The sequence below is a fragment of the Vitis vinifera genome, chromosome 2, assembly GCF_030704535.1.
Source record: "Vitis vinifera cultivar Pinot Noir 40024 chromosome 2, ASM3070453v1".
In the NCBI taxonomy this organism is placed as follows: Eukaryota; Viridiplantae; Streptophyta; class Magnoliopsida; order Vitales; family Vitaceae; genus Vitis; species Vitis vinifera.
This window is the reverse complement of record NC_081806.1, coordinates 2570263-2595339: the sequence shown is the minus strand read 5'-3', so window position 1 is coordinate 2595339 and position 25077 is coordinate 2570263. Positions and strand designations below refer to the sequence as shown.

Here is a 25077-nt window from a genome sequence, read left to right as displayed (position 1 = left end):
AACTCGATGAAGACTTAGAAGATCTAAATTGGCAGTTGCATTTAGTAACAAGTTTATAGGGTTCTAGTGAAGAGTTCTATGTTATGCATTATAAATTCATCTATGTGGGCCGATGATGAAAGAAAGGGTGGAAGGGATTGTTGGGATTTCAATAGACTGAGAAAATCCCCTGGAAATCAAGATCGAGTTTCCTCCAAATTGGGAAGAATTAATGGGATGAATCTCTAATGTCTATTCAATAAAAGGAAAAAAAATAAAGGAGAAAAAGGGAACTTATGAAATTTTTTAGTTTCTTTAAGCTCATGATTAGATTTTTTTTTTTCATGGTTTTATTAAGTTTTTAAGGGTTTTTAAAACTTATAAATAATGTTAATTGTTCTAAAGCAAAATTGATGGTAAATAATACCAATTTTTCTGCACATTTTGCAATTTCTGATGATAAGACGCCATTGTTTGTTTTCTTGGTAAGATTCCTACAAGGTCTTAACGAGGCTCTAGGATTTTCTATCACTTTTTTTTCTACTTTTTATCTATTTTTCCCCTCTCTCACATCCTTTAATCACAGTTGCTCTCCTTTAATACTGAAAGAAATCAAGCCCTTGACCCACCTATTTGATTGTAGATAACCATCCCAAGGTAATCATACATCAAAGTAATAAATCTAAGAATTGTTATATCATATAATACTTCAACAGGAAAAAAAAAATCAAATCAAAACAAAAACAAACTTCTCAATATATACAGGGACAAAGATATGTCAGACCAAGAAGTACTCCTAGAACATACTATATTGGCTTTACATATTCTTCAAGAGAATTATTAATTCATTTATATAATTTTTATATGCATTTACAAGGTGGTATAACATGGATTCTTGTGATTTTTTTATTTTTTTTTTCATAAGCAAATATCCATGTTCATGAGTTCTGCCTTGGTCAGAAGGCAAACAAACATGCAGTCCCAACTGAGAAATAGAACTTCATTAGCAAAACAATACTTACTGAAAAACTACAATCAGATGCATAGACAGATCAGTACCAAAAACATCAGCTTCCATTTCACCTTAGGATATTAATAATAACAGAAACAACAACAACAACAAACAGCTACCTTACAACTTTTTCAAATTCACAGGAATGAGGATGATTTCCTAGCAATATGCATTTAGGAGACATGTAGTGGATCAGAGATATCTTGTAGATAGGCAGAGATAAACACAGTCAATGCAAAGATGGAAAGTCCTAACAACAGGCCTGAAGGGACTAGTTTACGAGTGGCCGCTAATCGTATACCTGAAACAATAAAAATTTAAAACCAAAAAGGAAAAACATCTTTAAATGTAGGGTATATAAGGATTAACATGAGAACTCTTTAAGCTATGTGTAAGCATCAAAACCAATAGTAAGAAACAATGACACAAACATGAGAAGGCATACCAAATACAGAAGAGAAAAGGAAAGCTGATCCAAACCCGAGGGCGTCACCTATGTCTTTTGTCTTGGGGACTTGCATAAGAAGGTAAGCCTATAAGGGAACACCAAATATTTTGCATGAGAACACAGAACTTCTAGTATATCAGTCTCTTTTCACGAGATTGCCAAAATATTGTCCATGTTATATTCTTATTTTTCCTTTACATTAGATATGCATTGAGAGGCACAATAGTTCAAAAAATTGAAGAGCATGTGAAAGAGAGAGAGAGAGGGAGGGAGGGAGGGAATTTGCTATGAAAACACAGAAATTCCAGTATAACAGCCTCCTTTCACAATATAAAAGATTGCCAAAATATTATCTAGATTATTAATTTCCTTTTAAGCTTGCTCTCCATTCAGAGGCACACTTCACAAAATTTTAAATGTGTGAGAGAGAATATAGCACCAAGGTCTAGGTTTTCCTCAATTGTATAGTCAGATAGGTATTCTAAGACATCATGCCAGGGGTCACCTAGGAAACTGCCCCAATCATGCATGCTTGCTAAGTCACACTGAAAACTTTGCCAAGCCTAGCATGTCCTCCACCTCTCCAACTGTTATCAATTCACTGTCATCTGAAGTAACCTTTAAGCTTTTCTCAAACTTACATTCTCATGTAAGTAATTCAACATACTCAGAGCATCTGCCCAATGATATCCCCAGTAAGGCCACATAAATGCTATGGCTGCCCAACATGAGCCAGTTACAATATTTCTTGAAAGCTGTTAACACTTTCTCTTCCTCAAATTGCTTCTCCATCCAATCCCCTATTTAATGAATAAATAACATCAAATACCACACCACCCCATCCACCCTTAGTCCCCTCCATATAGAGCCTCAGGAAGAACTGGACCACCCCTATTTTAGCTTTCTTCTTCCCTAACCTTTCTTTCTCAGCAGACCAACTTCCCAACATGATTCACCAGATGTATTTTCATGCCCCTAATCAACCAATAAGGTTTGCCCATCTTTAAATCAACATAAAAATCATCTCCAGAGTTTGAATTTGGCCCAAGATATGGATTAAAGAGCATAGACTCAAAATCAGGGATCCTTTCTTGCTCCCTTATTACACTAGCAATCATGCCACTTGGAACTGTTACTGAACCACCACATTCATTGCACTGAAATTGGCCTACATTAAACTTTAGAGTTGCATTGCAGGGTAGATCTAATTGCAATTTTTATTCAGACATTAAGTTGATTAAGCTTTTTATTGATGAATAGGTTAGCTTTGAACCAAACATTGAAAAAGAAGCAACTCCTCTCTACATCTACTAGCTACCATTACTCCTAATTCAGGCATGAAGCTGACCAATTCATGAATCAGAAAGCAGTCATAAATAGTTGGCCGTGAACCACTCAATGGAAAAAATGAAAAGGAAGGAAAAGATAGAAGAAAAAATACACTGCCTTTTTTAAGGGAAAATCTTCACAATCCTAGACATTATCTCAAGCTTGGTTTCCATGGTCACCATCAGTGAAGAGTATTTTGCCACTGTTTCTACTTAGCAACCAAACTGAGATATGACAAGTTTCTAATGATAATTGATAAAATGGTCGTTGCAAATAATAAAGGATGAGCTGATGTTTTAGAACTAAGATAAAGCCTAAATCCATTAAGGGTCCTTGGATCCACATGAAATGATAAAAAAGAAAACTCTTTGATGATCAGAATGAACTCAAGGAGGAAAAACCCTGAATCTATTAAAACTTTCTAAAGGTTACCTAAACACTATGGAAACAAGGAGGAATTCAATGTTGGCTATTGCAATTATTAAAGCTGCTAGAAAAATATAAGAAAGAAGAAAATGCTGTAAAATAACTTTTGAAAACACAAAAATGACAAAAGTGAATTGGGAAAAAAATTTCTGATAATTATCTCCAGCCCTGAAATCTAGTCAACCAAAAAAAAAAAAAAAAACGAATATGAACTAGAAGTCATACTGAAATCCTAATTCACCAGGGATCACAACAGGCCCGATAAAACTCAATAAAACATTAGAAACCCAATAAATGGAAACTTAAATCTAGACCATCTGGAAGTAGGTATCTCAACCAAAAACCCCAGATCAGCTAGGAGTCATACTGAAATCCTAATTCACCAGGCATCACAACAGGCCTGATAAAATTCAGTAAACATTAGAGACCCAGTAAGTGGAGAATCAAATATAGACCATCTGGAAGTAAGTATCTCAACCAAAAACCCCAATGCCTTCCCCTCCATATTTCCACGTTGTGGAAAAGGTTATAACTATTAACCATCGTTGCCATGAACCAGGGCATGACAACTCATTTGGGTTTCTGAGGTTAAATTTGCCTATTGACTTCCTGGACTTGGAACCTACGCCATGTACTACCCACGGGTTTTTCTTTTGTAAGTGTAACGGAATAGTGTATAATAGTTAAGGAAGAGTGCAGCTATTACACTTACCGTTGCCATTAGTGCTGCTCCTGTAAATCCTCCAAAAAGTGAGCCCTTGCTCCCAGATCTTGTATCTGCTCGCAGAATGCAACCAATTCCCATTTCTTAAACACACAAAATACGGTATATTTCATGAAAGAAAAAGGGAAAGAAATTACAGGCAAAGACGCCGCCGCCGAGGAGCATAGCACCGTAGGCTGCAGAGGTGGCAGGGGCAAGATCGGAAAGTAGAGAGTTGCAGCAAAAATGGGTGGAAACAGACACCCGTCGGCGGTTTCTCGTCCTTGAACTCGCAGCAAACGTAGAAGAAATGCTACTGAAGGTTTTATCTTTCCATTCAAGATAGAATTTTGGATGCTGAATCAAACTGGCTCTGGCTGCTGTCGGAATCAGAAATAAACCGGAAGCCGCCGTCATTTTGCTTACCTCACGCGGCACACCCTCCACCCTCTCCAAGTTCCAACTGAACTCAAATCCCAAATCGATTCAAACAGGCCATTTTGTCACTTAAAATATACATTTCTCCACGTACCCACATTTTAATTTTTTTCTTCTTAAATTAGTTTAAACTCTAAAGTTATTATTTAGGAATTGTGATTTTAATATGAATTTAAAAACCATATCTTAAAATCACGGTGTGGTAATAATACACACAAAAGAGAGAAAAAAAAACCCTCCTTTTCTTGTGATTGAAATAAGGTTCTTAACTCAACTTCAATTAAACTAATAGGGGTAGATTTGTCAATTAAAATAATATAGTAATAAATATGAATCCGCCGCAAGAGAGACGTCAATTTTACATGAAAACCTCTTAAAAGAAAAACCGCTAGAATTATAATTTAGTTATAATTAAAATAATTATATAGTACTGAATATATTGGATTTAGGTATACATGAACTAATGGGGACAAATTTATCAATTAAAATAATATAATACTAAATATAAATCCTTTACTTACAAGTTTCAAGTTTCTCCTTAAGCAAAAGTTAAACCAATATATTAGATTTATTCTCATTTGTATCTATTTTCTCCAAGTGTAGTCGTTTTATAAGTAGAACACATCACAAATCCAACTATATCATATCGATATGCTTGGACCTTGAGTGAAATGTTTTAAGAGGTGGATAGCACTCTGACTATCATCGTATATGACACACTTCTCTTATGACACTTTCAAGAATTAACACCATTCGTCATGTCTGTATTTATGTATCCATCTAGCATAGGTTTACCATTGTGATAACATTAGCATATTTTGAATTCACCTTTAAAATTAAATAAAAAAACAATTAGCAAGTGTAACTTAACTACAAGCAATATCTAGCTTTGTGTATACTATAAAACACATCAAGTTATCAATGGCCGACACATGGAATTTTGCTTATTTCTTCTTTTCCTTTTCACATATAGGACATGGCTTTGAGGTGAGCTTGAAATGACCAATAGGTAGAGAACAAATTAATACCTTGGCATTACTCATAATGAATCTTTCAAAAATATTTTCAATGTAGTTTTTTTAATATAGCCAAAGATTCCCGTTCCTCCCATCATAGGATATCTTCATGCCAAGTATTTGTTTTGTTGGTTTCAAATATTTCATTCACAAAGACTTGCTTATCTCTTGTTTTAGTCAAAGAAAGGGATGACTTTTATACCCGCATTACTCCACCCCTCCCCTCCTTTCCTCATTGTTTATTGGGAGAATTATGTTTTAGGGGTAGATGGGCCTCTAAATTAACAAAAGGTTCGTATAATTCTTCAAATTGAGTCTAAGACTCAATGAAAGTATGGAAATTGAGTTGAAGGATATTATCCTTCAGTATTTCCAAAAATGCCCTTTATTGATTTTGAGAAAAAATTAATATTTTTGAAAAATACTTTTATTTAATTTAATATTTTTTAAAAATATTTTTGATTTAATTTAATATTTTTAAAAAATACTTTTATGTAATTTAATATTTTTTAAAAATACTTTTATTTAATTTAATATTTTTTAAAAATAAATTTATTTAATTTAATATTTAAAAAAATTATTTAATTTAATATTTTTTTAAAAATAGTTTTATTTAATTTAATATTTTTGAAAAAAAATTATTTAATTTAACATTTTTGAAAAAAAAATTTAATTTAATATTTTTGAAAACCACTTTTATTTAATTTAGTATTTTTGAAAAAAAAATTATTGAAAAAAATTTATTTAACTTAATTTTATAAAATATTTTATATGTATTCTTAAAGAGTATATTTGTCCGTTACTATTTCATATCCTTCAACTCAATTTGAAAAGTTATATGAACATTTTGTTAATTTGGGAGCCTATCTACCCCTAAAACATAATTCTCCCTTGTTTATTTTCTTAAAATTTAATTACATTAAAAATAAATGTGAGCATATATATATATATAGGTGGACGAGACAAGATAATGCAATAAACTTGCCTTGAACACAATTTGAATTTTTTTTTAATACTGGAAAAAATATTATAAGATAAAAGATGAATTTATGAAGAATATGCATAATAAATAAATATACAAAGCACAATAAAAGACACTCAATGAAGAGAGAGCCCGTGGTTTCAAAGTATAAACATAAAAAAAATGAGAAAATATAGAATTTTTGAGTATTCAATAACAATATCTTTTTTTTTTTGTCCTTTGTGACCCTTTGTATTAGTGTAGTAGAATGATATTGCATATGTAGATCAGTAGATATAGACATGATTAATCAAATCATATCAAGACCTTGTATACCTTTACATTTGAATTATTTTATCTCTATGTTTTTACATTAATACATTAACGTATTCACATGTCTTCAAGCACAATGATTGGATTGAGAATCAAGCCCAATAGAAATGGATTCATGTTGCTAGGATTTATGATGTAAAATTAGAGCCAAAATGAACAACATTTGCCTTTAATCTTCTTACAAAAATCTCTGGAAGGACCACAATTTTTCTCCTCCTCACTTTTCCCTTCTCCTAATTTGCTTCTCCAAAAAAACCCCCAAAACAGACCCTACTGCCTTTTTCTCCTTTGTCCAATCATGTGTGGCTTCTCAAAAAAACCCACAGTCATTTTAATTCCAAGCTACTTTCTCTTTAATGCCCATTACTTTTTTCAAGGCCAATAAATGAGATGGACCTAATATTTTGAAAAGTATTTTGAAACTATAGCTCAAATTAATTGACTGCTTTCAACAGTAAATTGACAAAATTGTTGGCCCAAACCACCGATTTGATTCCAATTTCTTTCCTCAACGCTCGTCTTTCCCCACAGTTGCATGAATCATTTAAAACTCCGTCCTCATGGTGCTCCAGCAAGATCCATCAACTCCTAGATCAAACACAAACCTAACACCGACGACCATGGACCAAATTGAAACATTAATGTTAAGATTTTAATAAATACTAGGAAAATTTTTTATACTTGATTTAGAATGTATATGTGTTTTTTATTTTATTTTGCACAGCATGGCAAGCCAGCGTGGCGTGGGGTGGCCATTAGAAAAAAAAAAAAAAAAAACAGAAGGAAGTAGAAGCATAGCTGGAATGGCATCTCTAGTTTATTATTATGATAAGGTGTGAATGCAGATTTGAACTTGGCTTGAATAGGGATTTACAATGAGTAAGCACAACAAAGGTGGGCACTGGGCAGCCACTAGAGAGGGTAAAGAATTCAAATCATAGTAAGAAGAGAGAAATTTCTTACAACTTTATACAAAATTACACCTCCATGTCACTGGAGAAGCAAACCTGAAGTGATTTCCCATTTACAATTTCAAATGGTGAGGTGAGAATAGGAAGGAGATGGAAGAGATTTTGTGTTTCATTGTTTGAAGGATGTCAGAGGCGGAGGGCCTTAGGGTAGGTGAAGGACCCAGACAGAGTCCTGCCATGGAAGCCATGACTTTGGCTTCTTCCAAGTCAAAGTAGCCGCCAAGTCCTGGATCTACCACTTTGCCCACCTGGCTGGCATCCCTGAGAATGGGCCCGGCAATAGATGTCAGCGGCTGCTCCCGCTCTGAACAGAAGGCATCCATCCCAGTGAGCAGTTCCAGAAGGATGACTCCAAAGCTATAAATATCGTTCTTTTTTGAGGGGATTCCGGTTCTCAGGTAGTGAGGATCAACGTAGCCAGGAGACCCCATCATCATGACTTGGTTCATCCGAGAAGAAGAGGGCGGCAGCACCGTGGAAGAAAATCCCATCTTGGCAGACCCGAAATCGCAGAGCTTGCAGTTGAGGTGCTCATCCAGGAGGATGTTTGAGGCTTTGATGTCGCCGTGAACGATTGGGAGAGCACATTTTTCATGTAGATATTCAATAGCTTCGGCAAGCTGGAAGGCTATGGCCATTCGGTTTTTCCATGATAGCGGCGAGTTCTCCTTTGCTCCGGTACTGTCATGGAGCATCTCTTGCAAGCTCCCCTTTGGAACATGCTCAAATACCAAGACCCCTTCTTCTGAAATTAAAATTAAAAAAGACTCTTAAGTTATATTTTCCAAAAGAAGAGAGAAAAAATCAAGGAAAGGGACTAATTTATATATATATATGTCATCACCCCACCTCGATCATCGCCGTAACCCAGAAGCTTGACAATGTTGTCATGGTCAAGGTGGAGCAGGATCTCCAGTTCCTGCTTGAATACTCTGTTGAGACGCTCTCCGCCATTGTGGATCTTGACTGCGGCCATGGTCGAACCTGGGAAGTGAGCCAGATAGACGGTGCTAAACCCTCCGGATCCGATTACCCGTGTCTGTGAGAAATTCATGGTCACCCTCTCTATCTCCTCCCTACTGAATCTCTTCACGGAACCATTCTTCTTGTCAGGCTCATTCGGAACGACGGAGATCCCTGACTCACATCCACCCATATGGTCTTCGATAACAACTCGATTCCGCCTGCGTCTCAGTTTGAATCTGAGAAACTTGAGGAAACCCATGACGAAGAGCAAGATGAGAAAGGCAGCTGACACGCAGAGAGCTGCTACGATTCTGGGGTCAGCGAGGGTGTCGGTGCTCTGGGTGTCTCCTCCCCCTCTGGTTTTAAAAAGTGGCGTCGGTGGAGCGGCACGGGTGGGTGGGGAGTCGGAAGCCACGCAGAAGGCGAGCTGATAAGGGAAAGTTAATAAGATAATAGAAAGGATGCGCCAACAGGACCAACAACCACAGACAAACAGACCACTAGCGGTTCCAGGATCGTGTGGGTTTGAAACCCTTCTCTCTGATTTGTTAATGGTGAAATTGGAGGGTGCCATGAAGATGGTGGGAGGCAGAATCTGACACCTCCCTTGATTCCGATCCGAGAGGGAGCAGACAGAGAGAGAGAGAGAGAGAAGATGAGATTTAAGGGAGTGAGAGAACTCATAGAAACTAACATAGGAAGTCTACCTTTCTTTCCGTAGACTTTTCTTATCTTTTTTTAATAATGAAGAATGCGAAATGATTGATATGAAGGTGACATTTCCCCTAACCACAAGGATGCCGTCTCCATTTCTTTATGTGCAAAATGGTAGGCACTCGCCATGGGAGTGTTTTCCTGGGTCAGTCTCACGGTTGTTCATTGAATACAAATCCATCCAATTCGAGGACTTTATCATTTAGATTCACAAATGTTTATACTTGTTTGAATTAGCTACCAAGGAAAATACCTTTTTTTTTTTTTTTTCTCTCTCTATCTCTCTCTTTAATTTCATCAAATTTACGTCATCTTCTAATCATATAGTTTGATTCCATTTGCCTTAAAATCCCACTCCTTTAAAATTATTAAGTTTATATTTAATTTTATTAACTAATATAATAAATCACACTTACTTGTGGAAGGACCCTTTCTTAAGTTCTTAACTCCTACAATAAATCACACTTGCTTATAGATTTTTTTTAAGGATTGGATAGTGTTTTTATTTGAATTATTTTTAGTGAATCTATTTTTTAAAAATGTTTTTAAGAAAATCTCCTATAAAATGTTTATTAAAAAATTATTATAAATGTTTTTAAATTTTAAAAAAAATACATTTTAGACTCTTAAAATTACAAAGGTTTTGTTTAGAATTTAAAATATTTTTAACTTATTATTTGTATTTTTAAATATTTTTAGAAATAACTTTTATATCTTGTATTTTATTTTTAACCATTCTCCATATTTCTATTTTCTCTAATATTTTTGTTTTCAAGAATAATCATTTTATATTTTCTAATTGTAATAAAGTTAAAAATAATAATAAGTCAACTTCATATTATATTAATTATACAATGAATTTAGTTAAAAAAATAATTTTTAATTTAAAAAAAAAAATTGAATAAAAATAAAGAATGTGAGCAAAATAATACTAAACACTCCTCTTTAGTGGTATAAGTTATGATTTATATGTATTCATGGCTACCCTTTTCAAGTAAAGGATGATTTAGGGCATCATCATAATTGCATCTTCTAACATGTATTTATTTTATAGAGGTGTCGTAGAAAATTTGCTTGGAATAAATGTTTTCATAAATAAAGATATTTAATCTAAGATTATTATTTTTTGTTTAATAATCCTTGGAGGCATTTTTACAAATTTCAAATTCATCTTTATTAAATCCATAAACGCTTTGATTTATCAATTATCTAGTTCGATTGATAACATTATTAAGTTACATATTTATTATTTTCTAAATTCATGTCTAGCTACTAAAAGTTATTAAGCTAGTCATCCCCCGAATGTAGTTCACGAAAGTTAGAATGCAAAAACAACATGTGACAAGTTTGAAAGAAAACAACATTTGAAGAATTTGAAAAAATGGAAACTTTAATTATTCAACGATGCTTAGAAGCTTTCAAATGTTGAACATTTTTTGTCAAATTAGATTACTACCTAAACTAGAAGAAAACTCCTTCAAACCTTTGAAGGACTCTTACAAATCTAGAATATTTAAGGTACAAGCCGTTTCACAATAGTTCTCAAAAAAGTTTTCCACTAGAGAAAATTAAAAGTACATTATGTATAGAGTTGGGTTTTTTTTTAACTTGTACGATAATTTAAAAAAAAAATCTTTAAAAATGGCGGTTGGAAAAATATTGATAGATTTACGATACTTTTCGCCACGTGAAAGGTGTATTTTGAAGAGACATCTTATACAATTTTCAAATATCTGATATTCACATAGAATAATTAAATTTAAATTTAAAGAGACATCTTTTATAATTTCAAAAAATAAGATTTATACTAAAAATATTTCTTGAAAAGACATTTTTCATAACTTTACAAAATTCAATACATACTAAAGGTGTCTCTTCAAGAGACACATTCTACAATTTCACAAATTTTATTTTATATTGTCTCTTGAATTTGATTTTATATTGAAAATTTTTGAATTTATACTAAAAATGTATCTTCAAGAGACATTTTCCACAATTCTATAAAATTCAATATATATTAAAGGTGTCTTTTTAATAAACACCTTTCACAATTTCACGAATTTTAATTTATATTACAAGTGTTTATTGGATTTGATTTTATATTGAAGGAGACACATTTTGCAACTCCAAAAAAAAATGGATTTACATTAAAAGTGTTTTTTAAAGAAACATTTTTCATAATTCCACAAATTCCAATATATACTAAAGGTGTATTGAATTTTAATTTAATTTTTAATTTTCACCTTCAATAATTTCACAATTTTTAATTTATACTACAAGTGTTTCTTAGATTTGATTTTATATAGGTGTCTTTTGAAGAAATACCTTTAATATTAGATTTTGTGGAATGGTAAAATGTGCCTCTTTAAAAAACACATTTAGTATAAATCCAATTTTTTTTTTTTTTGAATTGTAGAAAGTATTTACTTTCAATATAAAATCAAAATCAAGAAACACTTGTAATATAAATTAAAATTTGTGAAATTGTGGAAGGTGTAGAGACACCTTTAGTATATATTGGATTTTTTTGAAATTATGAAAGGTGTCCCTTCAAAAGATACCTTCTATATAAAATCAAATTCAAGAGACACTTATAGTATAAATTAAAATATATGAAATTATGAAAGGTGTCTCTTAAAGTATGTATTGAATTTTATGAAATTGTGGAAATTATATTTTTAAGAGACATCTTTTATTATAAATTCAATTTTTTGAAATTGTAGAAAATGTCTATTAAAAAAATGCCTTTGATTTAAATTTAATTTTTTTAAATGTATATAGTAGATTTTAAAATTGTGAAAGGTGTGTTTTTGAAGAGACACCTTATGTATAAACCAAATTCAAGAGATATGTAAATAAGTTGTGTCAGAAAAGTTAAAATATAATATTTTTTTCCCACCTCTCTCCTACATGTCCAAAAGTGTCATAAAAGTGGAATTATTTTCCAATCTAGGCATTTTAGAAAATAATTTTTAAAAAGCCTGTACATTTATCAAAAACCCTATAGAGTTGTGTGGATATTTACGACTTGTGACACCAAAGGAAATTAAAAGTACATTATCACAAGGGTTGATTAGTTGACCTCTTAATTGAGCCACATTGAGCCCTTTACGACACAATTTAATTTTACATATGCACATTCACAAACGACCTATAATTTGAGTGGTATATAATTTTCAATTTTTTTTCATTCTTCCTCTTAATTTGAGGTCATTTTGAGTTAGTCATGATTTTCAAATTTAGATTCACCTATAAATACCTTTAAATTATCTATTTTGGTTTATTAAGCAAACTACATAGGAGACTATCTTGAAAAAGCATCCTTGAGAAAATCTTGAAAGGCATCCCTAGGGTTTGAGAAAATTTTATCGGAAATATATTAGATTGATGCTTAATTGTTAATTTTAAATAAATTCAAGGGTAACTATGTCTTCAAAACTTAGAAAGACAATATTTATTAGGAATGACAATGGGATGATTTTTTGGGATATCCATCATTCCACCCTAATAAGATAGATTTGAGATAAAGATAAAGAATTTGAGAAATTTTTAGAAATCCAAAAGTGGTTCAGGTGTGACTTTGTTTTGCTCTACCTTGTCCCAAATAAAAAACTATTTTATTGATTTTTTTTCTTTTTTCAATTTTTTTAACATGTATAAAAAATTATTTTTCATAAAAATAAATTTAAAGTTTAAAAATAAAAAATAAAAAATAAAAAAAACAAAAAAATAGGGCAAGATGGGACGGGTATGAGAATACCCTATACTGACCTCGCCCCATTTGATTTTTTCTTTTGAGCATAATAAAAATAAATATAAATAAGTAGAATGGAATTGAGATGAGGTGATCCATCCCAAATCCACCCACGTGGTTACCATCCCTACACGAGGAGTTCAAGATTGAAGGATACAAATTAACTCCAACACAAAATTGTAAATCTCAAGTGTTATATAGTTGACTCAATATTTTTTTTCATAATGGAGAATATGATCTTTTGAGAAATGTAAATCTCACGTCTAATAAAACTTGTATAGTTGATTCAATAATTTTGTCATAATGTAGCAGATGGGAAATCAATAATAGCTTGTTATTTTTTTTAGCACATGTGTTTCTACACAACTTAATTGTCTTGTGTGATTGATTTGACTTTCTTTGAATTATGATCAGTATGACTATTGTAGTAGATTAAATCATGAATTTCAAAGAAGGTTATCATTGAAGCTCAACAATAATCATGATAATTTTTAATAGAATAAAAAAAATTAAAAATTTTTAGAACACAGTTGGGATTATTTTGTTTGTAAAGATTTAATTCGAATATTCTTCAAGAAATGTTAAAACTTTATCCTAACTTTCAAATGCTTGTTTATAATACGATCAAATCTTGGTTGTCATTTTGTTCTTATTTTACTTAAGGGTAAGATCAAATCTTGGTTGTCATTTTGTTCTTATTTTACTTAAGGGTAATTTGATAATATTAGAAGTTTAATTATTTTTCAAAACTAGCCTTATTTTTCTTAAACTGAAAAGATTTAATTTATTAGAATATTGAGCCCTAAAGAAAAAATAGCAATTTCCATAAGTTTGTGCTTCAACCTCTCGAAACTTTAAAAATTATTTTTGAAAATATTTTTTGACTACAATAAAAGTTAGAGTTTCACATCGCTTAAACTTCAATGAGGATTTCAAAAGATTTTCTAAGGAGTATAAGAGAGTCTTGTATCCGGAATATGGAAAAAAGAAAAAAAAAATGTTAATGGTATAAAACCCTATAGAACTTGTGCATCGAATAAAGTAAAATCTTATATCATTTTCTCATATTTAATGAATTATTTAACTATTAAGAGACTACGTTATTTTCTACATAAAAAGATTTTATGTGTTTTTTTTTCGTGTTATGTCGGGTATTTGATTATGGAATTGAATTTTCTTTTGTTTGATTCATTAACTTTTAATTATAATTGATATAATTGATAATGAAAATTTAAAACTATGTGATAATTGTTTGAACTACCTATTTATCCCCATTTGCATCAAATTTTTGAAAAAAATAAAAATTTTATCAAATTCTTCTTGAAAATGTGATGAGAAAAAACTTTAAAATGCTTTTACTTATTTTTTATAAGCTATTATGAAAACAAAAGAAATATGAATAATAAAGTCATTTTAAAATTAAGATTCACTTGTTTTTTATACTATTTTACCCTCAAACATGTAATAATAGAAGGTTTAATTTCATTGACTTCCCATGATATTTTAGCTAAAAAAAAGTAAAATTAACCCGATAATATATCTCAATGAGTAAAGGTCGTTGTGTATGCTTTTAAAAGAAAGCTTTTGATTAAGCATGGTGGGGTCATGATAACAACTTTTTTATTCATTATTATTAAAAAATTAAAAGAAAGAATTTTAAAAATTATTTAATTCTTATATTAGTTTTATTTTAACTTATACCATAAATTATTTGATGTTTAATAAAAATAAAAATTTTAGTATTTTTCTTTAAAATTATGAGTGGAATAAACCTTCCCGTTAAACCGACATTTCAAACCGGGGGATGACGAATACATGCACGTGGATGGTATTTTTCATGACATTAATTCTGTAATTTAAAATTGTTTAGGAAAGTAATTGAAAAAAAAGGAAAGGCAAATTAAATAAACTTTAGGCGATGGAATCATGGAATGGGCCCGGATTTCATGATACGCGGCGGCACCGAAGGGACCACCGGTTAAACCTTTTGAATGAGTGTGTTCCAACTTCCGTGATCTATTCGATTTGAAATTGAAATCAAAACCAGACTGGAGACTGGAGAACTGGAGAACTGGAACTGGAAGTTGCCTTGGAAAAAATTAGATTTGCAGAAATCAAATTGGAATCCCTAATTTTTCTCGGTCTTACACTTTACTTAAGACTTAAAGAGTTAGGGGGTGGGGGTCCGTCGTAGTTGCATTCACGGTGGTTGTTCGCCGTGGAAATGAACGTTGGGAGTGATGAAGACGACGAAGATGATGCCTTACCAGGACAAGAGCTCAAACATGTCACCCCGTCGAGTTCGAAGCCGCCATTGGCGTCATAGCCGCACAGGCACGGCCGTGGTCGCCGTCTTGGCATTTCTCCTCTCCACCGCCGCTTGGTTGTCGCTGGTGTTCTCCGGCACCACGACTCGTTGCTGGCACCGGTTTAAGGATTGGGAAAGGAGACCCCAAGCTTTCCCGTGGGGCAGGCGTCGCCAGGATCGTTCTTCATCTATCTTGCAGCCGCCGACCACGTCACCCCCTCCCCCCTCCGTTTCCCTCCTCCCATTTCCCAGAAATGCCAGCCTTCCTTCTGCAGGGGAGGAATTGTCTCTGAGGCACATCGTCTTCGGCATAGCTGGTTCATCGCATCTCTGGAAAAGGCGGAAGGAGTTAGTGAGGCTGTGGTGGCGTCCAAACGACATGCGCGGGCACGTTTGGTTAGAAGAGCGAGTGAGTCCCGAGGAAGGAGATGATTCTTTGCCTGCCATCATGGTTTCCGAGGACATCTCCCGTTTCCGATACACCAATCCCACTGGCCACCCTTCGGGACTGCGGATCTCTCGGATTCTCTCGGAGTCCTTCCGCCTTGGACTGCCCGATGTGCGCTGGTTTGTCCTGGGCGATGATGATACCATTTTCAATGCCGATAACCTTGTTACTGTTCTCAACAAGTACGATCCATCTGAGATGGTTTACATCGGTGGCCCATCTGAGAGTCATTCTGCCAATTCCTATTTCAGTTATTCTATGGCCTTTGGCGGTGGAGGAATTGCTATAAGTCACCCACTGGCCGAGGCACTCTCCAAGATTCAAGATGGGTGTCTAGACAGATATCCAAAGCTTTATGGAAGCGATGATCGACTCCATGCCTGCATTACAGAATTGGGCGTTCCTCTGACCAGAGAGCATGGCTTTCACCAGGTGACTCTTGCTTTCTCAGCCCCTTTCTCCTTGAAACAAAGGAAAAAAAAAAATCATTTATTTGCATTGTAATGATAACTAAGAGTTGCAGGCCTTTGGTTTGTTTATGACAGTGGGATATTAGGGGTAACGCACATGGTCTTTTATCCTCACATCCGATTGCACCATTTGTCTCAATTCACCATGTTGAAGCGGTTGACCCTTTTTACCCCGGCTTGAGCTCTCTGGAGAGTCTCAAACGTTTTACCAGAGCCATGAAGGTTGATCCAGGGAGCTTCTTGCAGAGATCCATTTGTTATGATCACACTCGACATTTAACTTTTTCTGTCTCACTTGGTTATGTTGTTCAAGTTTTCCCACACATTGTTCTCCCCCGTGAATTGGAGCGGTCAGAGCAAACTTATTCTGCTTGGAATAGAATTAATCATAGAAATGAATTTGACTTCGACACCAGAGACCCATACAGATCTGTTTGTAAAAAGCCAATCCTCTTTTTCTTGAAAGATGTAGGAAGAGAAGGTAATGCTACTTTGGGTTCATATGAACGGGCCAGAGGAAAGGATGATTTGAAAAGGAAAGTTTTCTGTTTTCCGCAAATGCGTCCACTGCGCTATGTGCAACATATCCAGGTGTTGGGGTATCCACTGAGCAAGAATTGGCATTTGGTGTGTTTCTTTCTGTCAATTTGTTTGCAAATATTTTAATGTAGTGTGTACTATTGGGTTATCTGTTGAAATTTTCAGAGATCTTTTGGGCCCTGTTTTAGCTTTTAAAACATTGAATGTTCTTGAACAGGTTCCACGTAGGCTATGTTGCAGACTAAATCAGACAAGCAGTGAACTCCTTAAATTAACTGTTGGGCAGTGTGAGAAAGGATCTTTCAGTTCTTTTAATTGATTCTGTCTGAATGTTGGATGGGGTGGAGGCACATGGCCTACTTGCCCCTCATGTTGGTTCTGAAGCCGAATTTAGAAGAAGGGCCATTCTATCATGTGCTTTATTTTGTTCAATTGGTTTGACTTCATCCTCCATTCTGTGTCGGTTATTAATCAACTCTAGTTTGGCCTTTTGAAGACCCATATTCACAGACTATGGATATTTGGTGGTGCTGAATTCACACAGTTGAGTTGAAGACTGTCACAGAGATTTAACACTCGGGGGATCATATTCTTTGCCTTTGCATTGCATCAGAAGGTAATTTACCAAAAACCGATAACTGATATTTTGAATTGCTAATGAAGTGAGAGAAAGTTATAACTGTACTACTAGTTTGAAATGATAAAGTTAGCTATGCTTACTTCTCTCTTTGTATCTTTTTTTGATCAAATAGGAAAAATCACAATTAATTAGAACACTTACCTAAGTTTACATTTCCAGTATTTGACATGATAGTTGAAATAATGGTGAGTGATATAGTTTTCAGCGAGCAGATCGTCGTTTTTAGGATAAATAAGAGTTCCTTTGGATAAGTAGCAGCTAAAATACACTTGTGGAAAGATGATGCTTCAAACAAAACCAAATTCCTCCTTGATGGAAATTCATCATCATGATTAATTTTATTATCAAATTAAAAGCAACTTTAAAGTGATGATATAGGTTCATGATTTTGATATTTCCTGAAATTAAAAATGAAATGAAAGAGGGAAGGAGTTCAAGGAGGGAGATGGGAAACTTAATTATTTTGTTAAAAGGGAACCTTGATAGATAGCTTAACTTAATAAAGGCAAATCTCAACTACCTAAGGTTTGGTTGCCTGCATGAATCCTTTTTACCATATAGCTCTAAGCCATTGAAGAGAGAGAAAAGAAAACCTTGGTCAGGTTTTCGCTAGGAAATAAACTTGGTTATCTGCTGATAGACCTTGTCAGTCACTTAAATACCACAAAATGATAACACTTACTAGCCATAAAAGTTCTTATTCTAGGAGTAATTCTAAAGATCTGATGGAAAAATATTTCATAAAGGCACAAGTAAATGTTAAAATGCTTGAATATAAACTGGAAACTCTAAAAACTAAGCACCTGCTTGCTAGCATTTTGTACATTTTGCAATTATGAGACTTTTGTCCTAATTTTTAGGGCTATTATATGCTTGTAAAGCAGTTAAAGATAAGCTTGAATGTGGTATTAGCCTATTCAATCAAGTTGGTTTTAGAGCTACCCCTAGGATGTAGCTCAGTGGCAGTGCCCTCTGTCAATGAACCAGAGGTCCCAATTAGAGCTATACAATCAAGTGAAGTTGGTTTTAGAGCTCTACAATCAAGTCATCTCTTTCTATCCTCTTTCATTCTCTTTTACCCAATTTTATTTGCTGTCTTACAAGCCTGAAAATAAAATAAAAAATAAAGTCGTCACTCTTCCTCCACTCTCTCTTATATGATTTTATCCCTTTTCATCCTCCTTCACTCTCTTTTATCCAATTTTATTTCCATCTGTTACAAACAAAACAAAAAAAGAGAATTTGGTTTTAGAGCTCCAATCAAGTTGTAGCTTTTCATTCTCCACTCTCTTTTACCCAATTTTAGGATGCCTTACAAGCCCCAATGCTGTCTCAGCTCCCTAAAAGTCATTCCTACTCCATGTGTCACAATCATTGTGACTCCAAACAGCCTTTTGTGCTTGTGGAGTGTGGACTCATTTTCCGCTTCTCAACTGTTTTTCAGCCAGTGACTTGGATCATGGAACTTTATAGCTAGTTTGCCTTACTGAAAAGAATAAAATAAAGAGTGCAATTTTGAATAAAATGTTGTGGACTCACTTTTGGCCTTTCAAGCTTTTTCAACTGTTTTTCACCAGTGGCTTGGATCATGGAACACTAAAGTTAATTTCTCTTACTGCAAAATTACAGAATACAATTCTAAGAAAATGCAGCCTTATGTTTTTTAAGGTATTTAGATCTAATATCAAGTACTATAAAGTGTGATACATCAAACAAGGAGGCTGAGAACTGTGGAAAATTACTTGTAGTCTTTCATCACAAGTAAACAAAAAAACTATGGCCTCCTATAAATATCAGTTTTGTATCAGTGTATAATACAATGGAAAGGCTCCAAATAGATTTTCTAATGGGGAATGGGAGGAAGGCCGAAGGCAAGAAGACCATTTGGTGAAAAGGTCTACAGAGTGTGCTAGTAAGAATTTAAGGGCATAGTTGTTAAACTCATAAAACATATTGTCTATCGTTTTTCTATTTTTCTGTTTTGTCTATCTTTTTTCCATTTTTCTATTATTGTAAGTGTTTTGATAGTAGGATTTAAAGAGTGAAACTACATCTAACCATATGGAAATATTGAACACTTGAGTTTTGAAAAATTCAATTTAACAAAGTATGAGTTTCAGTTATAGGTTCATTACAAAATCCCCAAAAATATACTTTTTAAATTTTTATATTTAAATTCCAAAATCTAACCATGCTTATGTACTTATATGTAATGTTGATATATCTATATATATATGTGTGTGTGTGTTTATATGTCATCTTCAAAGTTCCAACTTTTTATGATCATCTTCATTCATTCCCTACTAAAAAAAATCCCCCAAAAAAAAAAAAGAAAAAAAGAAAAAGAAAAAAAGAAAACCGAAAACCAAAAACCAAAAACCAAAAACCAAAAGCCAATCACTATCATTTTCAATACAACATTCAAACCATCCAAATGAAAATTCTGAACTATTCATTGTAAGAATAAATTTACTTCCAATATGATTTTTGACAACAAGAATGTAGCATTTTATGTTAAATTATTTTATCTCTACTTCCTTTTTATGATCAATTTCTAATTTTTCTATATATATTTATGCAATTAATATAATATTTTTTTTAATACAAAATTTTGGATTTGATTTTTCTTAAAAATTATGAAAAATAGTTGAAGATGTATGTATCATTATATTGTTGAATCACATATTGTATTGTGTATCATAAGATATGTGCAAGAAAGGTTGCATATTGTCAGATGTATCGATTTCCATTAAAATATATTGTATCTTTGTAACATATCATATATGGTGAATTTTTAACAACTATGGTTAAGGGGTTTAGGGATCAATATTTTGCTTATTCTGAGTTGTGTTTTGTTAGGAACGTGGGTTTGGAGGTTCGCTTATGGACAAAAGATCATGGAGGAGAGTGGTGGTGGCTAACTTCAGGGTTATATAAGAGGGATTAGGGTTTTAAGGAATAAGTGCTCTCTTGGTTGTGAGTTTTGGAGGCTGTTAAGAGAGGTTGGGATGCTTATTCATGGTTTCAATGGCATCTCAGTTGGGAATGAACAAAGGACTAAGTTTTGGTTTGACATTAGGTGTGGGGGAAGGGTGCTCGAACACCAGTTCCTGGAATTTTTTTGTCTTGGCATCCTGGAGGGAGGCATTAGTAGCAGATGTTAATGTTTGTAAGGTGGGAAATGCTATTGGAATCGAAGTTCTCATTGATCTTCCATCATTGGGAGCTAAGAGTCTCTGGCTTCCTTTTGTGGCTCGCATTTGCAGGTGTTGTCTCAAGGAGGAGACTGAGGATTACATGTTGCAGGAGGCCTCTAGAAGTTGGTGTTCTTGGTTAAATCTTCTTCAAAGGTGCTTTTGCTGCATTCTTCCTCTCACTCATACATATATCCTTGATATGGGGCTCTTGTCCACATCCAGGATCAGCTGTGTGGAAAGACATTCTTACCATTGATCATTTGATGTGGAAGTGGTGGATTATGGTTAATTAGTGTTTCGTTTTTTCTTTTTCTTTTTCTTTTTGGAAAACTTTGTGAGTAGTCTATCAATCATATTCTCCCAAACTATGTGGTGGGTAGATCACTTTAAGCTCTAATCTTCTTGATATTCAGCATATCTTGAGTGCTTTCCTCATATTGTGAAGAGCTCTTGGTCAGTCAGACAGGTGCGATTTTGTGGGAGGAAACACACTGGCGGATTTGGAGAACTGCTTCCCTTTGCCTTTTTTAGTGCAGGCAAAGGTGCATTTTTTGAGGGACCAGATCTATCAGGCTTAAATGTTAAAAATTCCTTTCTCTGTTCTCTTGGTCCCATGGGTCCCTAGGTGAGGGTGGCTGATCCTTGTTTATTTAATTGCATGTTGTGGTTGGCCTGAGGCACTGTGAAGTCTCATGCCTACACCCTCTAGTTCTTTCTTTTCTCACCTATTAGGCTTGCCTTTGTATGCTTTCTGTGTTCTGGGTTCTTCCCTTTGACTCTTTTGTATAAATAACTTCCTATAAAAGAACATCATCTACATGCCAAAATTATCTGTTTCTGTTATTCACCTGCTAGGTGCTTCCCTTTGACTCTTTTTTATGAATTCTATAAAAGAACACCATCTCTGTGCCAAAATTATCTGTGTTGTTTCATTTCAAAATTTCCATATTCACCCTTCAGACAATCTTGTTTGTGCTTTCTGTTGATTTCCTGGCAGAGAAACTACATGATGGATTCTGACCACAAAATCATGAACCCTAACAAGCAAATCAAGTCATTGTCTTCATAAAAAAATGCGATAAGGCTTGTTGCCTCATTTAATATTTCTGTCCCTTCCTCTTTTCCTGCAATACTATATTTTTAAAATTAAGTCCAAGAAATGGTAAAGCAAGAGGAAATTGTTAAAATCAAGATTTTACATGGATTACATTGAAACAGAATCTAATTTCACTAGTGTCATACTTTTGAGGGCTGGCCTAAGAAGCAAAGGGTTGGTGGGGTGGGGGTGGGGTTGTTGTTCCAGGTTCATTTACATGCAACAGACAGCCAAAAAGAAGTGCCTCTACAGGGAAAACAAACAAAGAAAACAAAGGAAGAAAGAAAAAGATTTCACAAGTCTCAAACTTGAGGAAGTTGAGGATTGGAATCGTAACTTATAACTAACTTGACTGCTATATGTAGTGCATTTATCTCTTGGTTTAGCTCATCATAAATTTAGGAGTTTTAGATAATATGATTGATATATCTTCATTTCTCTCCTTTTATACTATCAGTTTGAGTCCAAGACAAGTTTATGATTGCTGTTTGGGTACATACTCTTCCATGTTTGGGAAAGGCAACATCCCTGACCTTAATATTATCTCTTTCTTTGGTTTTAATTAATAACATTCAAAAAGCTATGAACTGTGGTGGATTATGTGGCATTTTATCCCTCTTATTTTGTATTTCAGGATCTTGTGACAATGTGGACAATTGCAATGGTAGTGAGAGGGTTGTTCTCTACCTGCTGGGTGCATATTGGTGGAACTAGTACCCAGGCCCAGGCCCTAAAGTTCCTTGGCAGTAGTATAATAGCAGTTGATCACTTGGCTTGTCAGAGACATCCTCATCTTCTGTCAAAGAGATTGTTTCTTAGTTAGCTTGTGAAGATCCTTTTGTTCTAAAAGTTTGTGGACATGTTTATCTTTAGAGTATGAACAGAAACACACCATTTCCTATTACTATTGTTCAGTAAAATGTTTGGGTCCAACACATACTATGTTCCTCCTTGATCTATACGAAGTTTGTTGCATTTGTTGATGATTTCTCTTAGGTAAAAGTTTAACTACTGAAAGGAAAAAATGATACTTCTCTCCTTTTCCTTTAATAAAATGGTGGCACTCAGTATGATGCAAGGATTAGGATCTTGCAGTTTTAGCATAGTGGAGAATGAATGGGAGGTTTCCTTCTTTATTCATTGGGCATAGCTTTAATCATCAAACTCTCCTAGTTGCCCCACAAAAGACTAGACCAGACAGTGAAATTGCTATTATTTGAAAATGGTCGGAGACTTATCATTTTCCACTTATGTTTTTCATCATCTTGGTCAGAAAATGCACTTACTGCTACTAATCTAATGAATAGTCTGCATTCTTGTGAATATATGAAAAAACCCTTCATAACGTCATCTACCCTAGCATATAGATATTTGCAACTTCTACAAGGGTTTTTTAGCTGCTTCATGTTTATTCATTTTTTTATGTTCATGGTTCATTAGAAGCAAAGTTTTGGATCCCAAGGCATTGGATGCATTTTGTTGGTTATTCTCCATTTTTTTTTTTTTTTTGGATAGGCATTGCTAGTTTTCTCCATCTTATAGAGGCTAGAAGTAGGCTCTCTTGCTCAAGGACCCTTCTTCATTTGGATGATAATTTTATGAGATCTTTCCTTGTATTGCTCAAGGACTCTTCTCTTTAGAGAGTGTATGGGAAGAAGAGTTTCCTTCTCTTCTTAATGCGCTATTACTAGCTCTCATTTCCAATTTCGTCATCTAAATATCACTAGGTGGGAGGACAGGGAACAGCACTAGTCTTGTTGGAAGAAGATCCACTAGTACTATTGGAGGAAGATCACAACCCCCATTCACCAGTGAAAAAATTTCTCTTGATCTTTAGTAAAGAACGCCATCCTATGAGTCGTATATTTGTATCTTGTTTATTATTGTCTTTAATTCATGTCCCACAATACGAAAAATATCGTATCTCAATTTTGATTGGAGAGGGCCAACCTGTTAGCTCGGGTGGGTACATAACAAAATAAGGTTTAGATTTAATATACAATTTCAATTGTGATAAGCAAAATGATCTTAGATGAAGAAGAAGCTATATGAGAAGAAACTTAAAAGGTCTCAATGAAAGCAAAGGAAAACTTGTTGAAGACTTAAATTGGATGTTGATGTGATAAGCAAAATATTTATTTATTTTTATCAAAATAAATATATTTTAAAAGCTAAGCATTTTTGGAAAAAAAAGAAGAATGAAGTCTTTAAAAGACTTTTTTAGACACTCAATTTATACATTATTGATGATTTTAATGGCAAATGAGATAGATTCTTTCAAGGATAAAAAAAAAAAAAAAAATCATATTTTGACATGTTTTCTATCATTAAAAATTGTCTTTCAATCATATTTTGTGTTGTTAACTTAACCAAAATAATTAATCGGTTGACCATTGGTCAACCCAGTTACTTTAGTAGTGTTTATCGATTGTTCTATCAATTGACCAAGGGTCACTTGGAAATGCTAATGGTTGGTGATTGGTTGGGCGATCGATTGGATGAGAGAAAGATGTGTCTAACCATTAATTTTTTTTTTTACAAAATATTATGAATATAAATATTAAAACTCATTGATGATAGATTAACACCTTGCAAATTACTAATACTTTGAGTCTAAACTTTCCGTAAGCATTCGTTGTGTATCAAACCAAAACTTGCACATTTTTTTTTGTACTCAAGTTTAAGTCCATTTTACCTTATATATCTACTCTTCAAAAAGAGCTTTTTGTTTCTATCTGTTTTTGTATCCTTGAGAAAATCTTGTGAGAATCTTATGAAGGTTGTGAAGCAATTATAAAGGCGTGAGGATAACACCAAAAACTTGTAGAGGTTCCGTGGAACTAGAAAACTAAGTGTACATTGAAAAATTCTTTGTTTTGAAGGATCCTTGGTATAATGGAACATTTTAAGGTTTACATTGAAGCTTGAGATCGTAGATGTAGGTGAGGTTACATTGAACCATGTTAAATTCCGTTGTTTATATTCTCTTTCCTTACCTCTTTATTGTATTATTATTATTGCATATAATTTTACGAATTGACAAATTTTTTTTTAGAATGATCATCATCCAATTCACCTCCTTTTGGGTAATTATCATAGGTTTATTTTACTAAACTTCACAAGATCTTTAGTAACAAGTAAAGTGACACACGAAAACGAAAAAAAACTTTAGTAGAAAAGATGGCAAGTTATAGAATGGTAATGGGTTTTGAAACGAAAATAAAAGAATGTGGTAGAAGGAGAGTAATGTAGAAGATGAGAATGGAAAGATATCACATGAAATCACTAGATTAATCAAATATAATTTAAAATCATGTAAGTTATATTT

The 25077-nt window shown here is 33.6% G+C and overlaps 2 protein-coding genes across 6 annotated transcripts; one reads left to right on the top strand and one right to left on the bottom strand.

Annotated features, from left to right (window-relative positions):
* Window positions 1–953: 953 nt before the first annotated feature.
* LOC100258149 (probable LRR receptor-like serine/threonine-protein kinase PAM74) lies at window positions 954–9394 on the bottom strand. The gene is made up of 6 exons (XM_019226179.2): window positions 8466–9394; window positions 7673–8361; window positions 4056–4383; window positions 3907–3971; window positions 1437–1524; window positions 954–1292 (listed from the first exon to the last, which is right to left on the bottom strand). The coding sequence occupies exons 1-6, from the start codon at window positions 9154–9156 to the stop codon at window positions 1165–1167; spliced, it is 1989 nt and encodes a 662-aa protein (XP_019081724.1). The 5' UTR covers window positions 9157–9394; the 3' UTR covers window positions 954–1164.
* Window positions 9395–14964: 5570 nt separating this feature from the next.
* On the top strand, window positions 14965–22732 carry LOC100253017 (uncharacterized). Of its 5 annotated transcripts, none has more exons than XM_059742896.1 (6): window positions 14965–16238; window positions 16352–16903; window positions 17034–17432; window positions 20316–20630; window positions 20723–20806; window positions 22384–22732. In XM_059742896.1, exons 1-3 carry the CDS (start codon window positions 15291–15293, stop codon window positions 17133–17135), a joined length of 1602 nt encoding a protein of 533 aa, XP_059598879.1. In that variant the 5' UTR covers window positions 14965–15290; the 3' UTR covers window positions 17136–17432; window positions 20316–20630; window positions 20723–20806; window positions 22384–22732. The 5 variants fall into 5 exon arrangements, with proteins under 5 accessions (XP_059598879.1, XP_010660525.1, XP_002270850.1 ...); XM_010662223.3 differs by having other exon boundaries at window positions 20723–21278; XM_002270814.5 differs by having other exon boundaries at window positions 20316–20806.
* The last annotated feature ends 2345 nt before the right edge of the window (window positions 22733–25077 follow it).

Excerpts from the sequence above, each read along its gene's own strand:
- LOC100258149 (XM_019226179.2), bottom strand. The coding sequence starts at position 9,156 with ATGGCACCCTCCAATTTCACCATTAACAAATCAGAGAGAAGGGTTTCA. Across the intron at positions 3,972-4,055 it reads CGGCGGCGGCGTCTTTGCCT|ATACAAGATCTGGGAGCAAG; the intron begins GTAATTTCTTTC and ends TTCTGCGAGCAG. Across the intron at positions 1,293-1,436 it reads CCTTTTCTCTTCTGTATTTG|GTATACGATTAGCGGCCACT; the intron begins GTATGCCTTCTC and ends TTATTGTTTCAG.
- LOC100253017 (XM_010662220.3), top strand. The coding sequence starts at position 15,291 with ATGAAGACGACGAAGATGATGCCTTACCAGGACAAGAGCTCAAACATG. Across the intron at positions 16,239-16,351 it reads GAGAGCATGGCTTTCACCAG|TGGGATATTAGGGGTAACGC; the intron begins GTGACTCTTGCT and ends TGTTTATGACAG. Across the intron at positions 16,904-17,033 it reads TGAGCAAGAATTGGCATTTG|GTTCCACGTAGGCTATGTTG; the intron begins GTGTGTTTCTTT and ends GTTCTTGAACAG.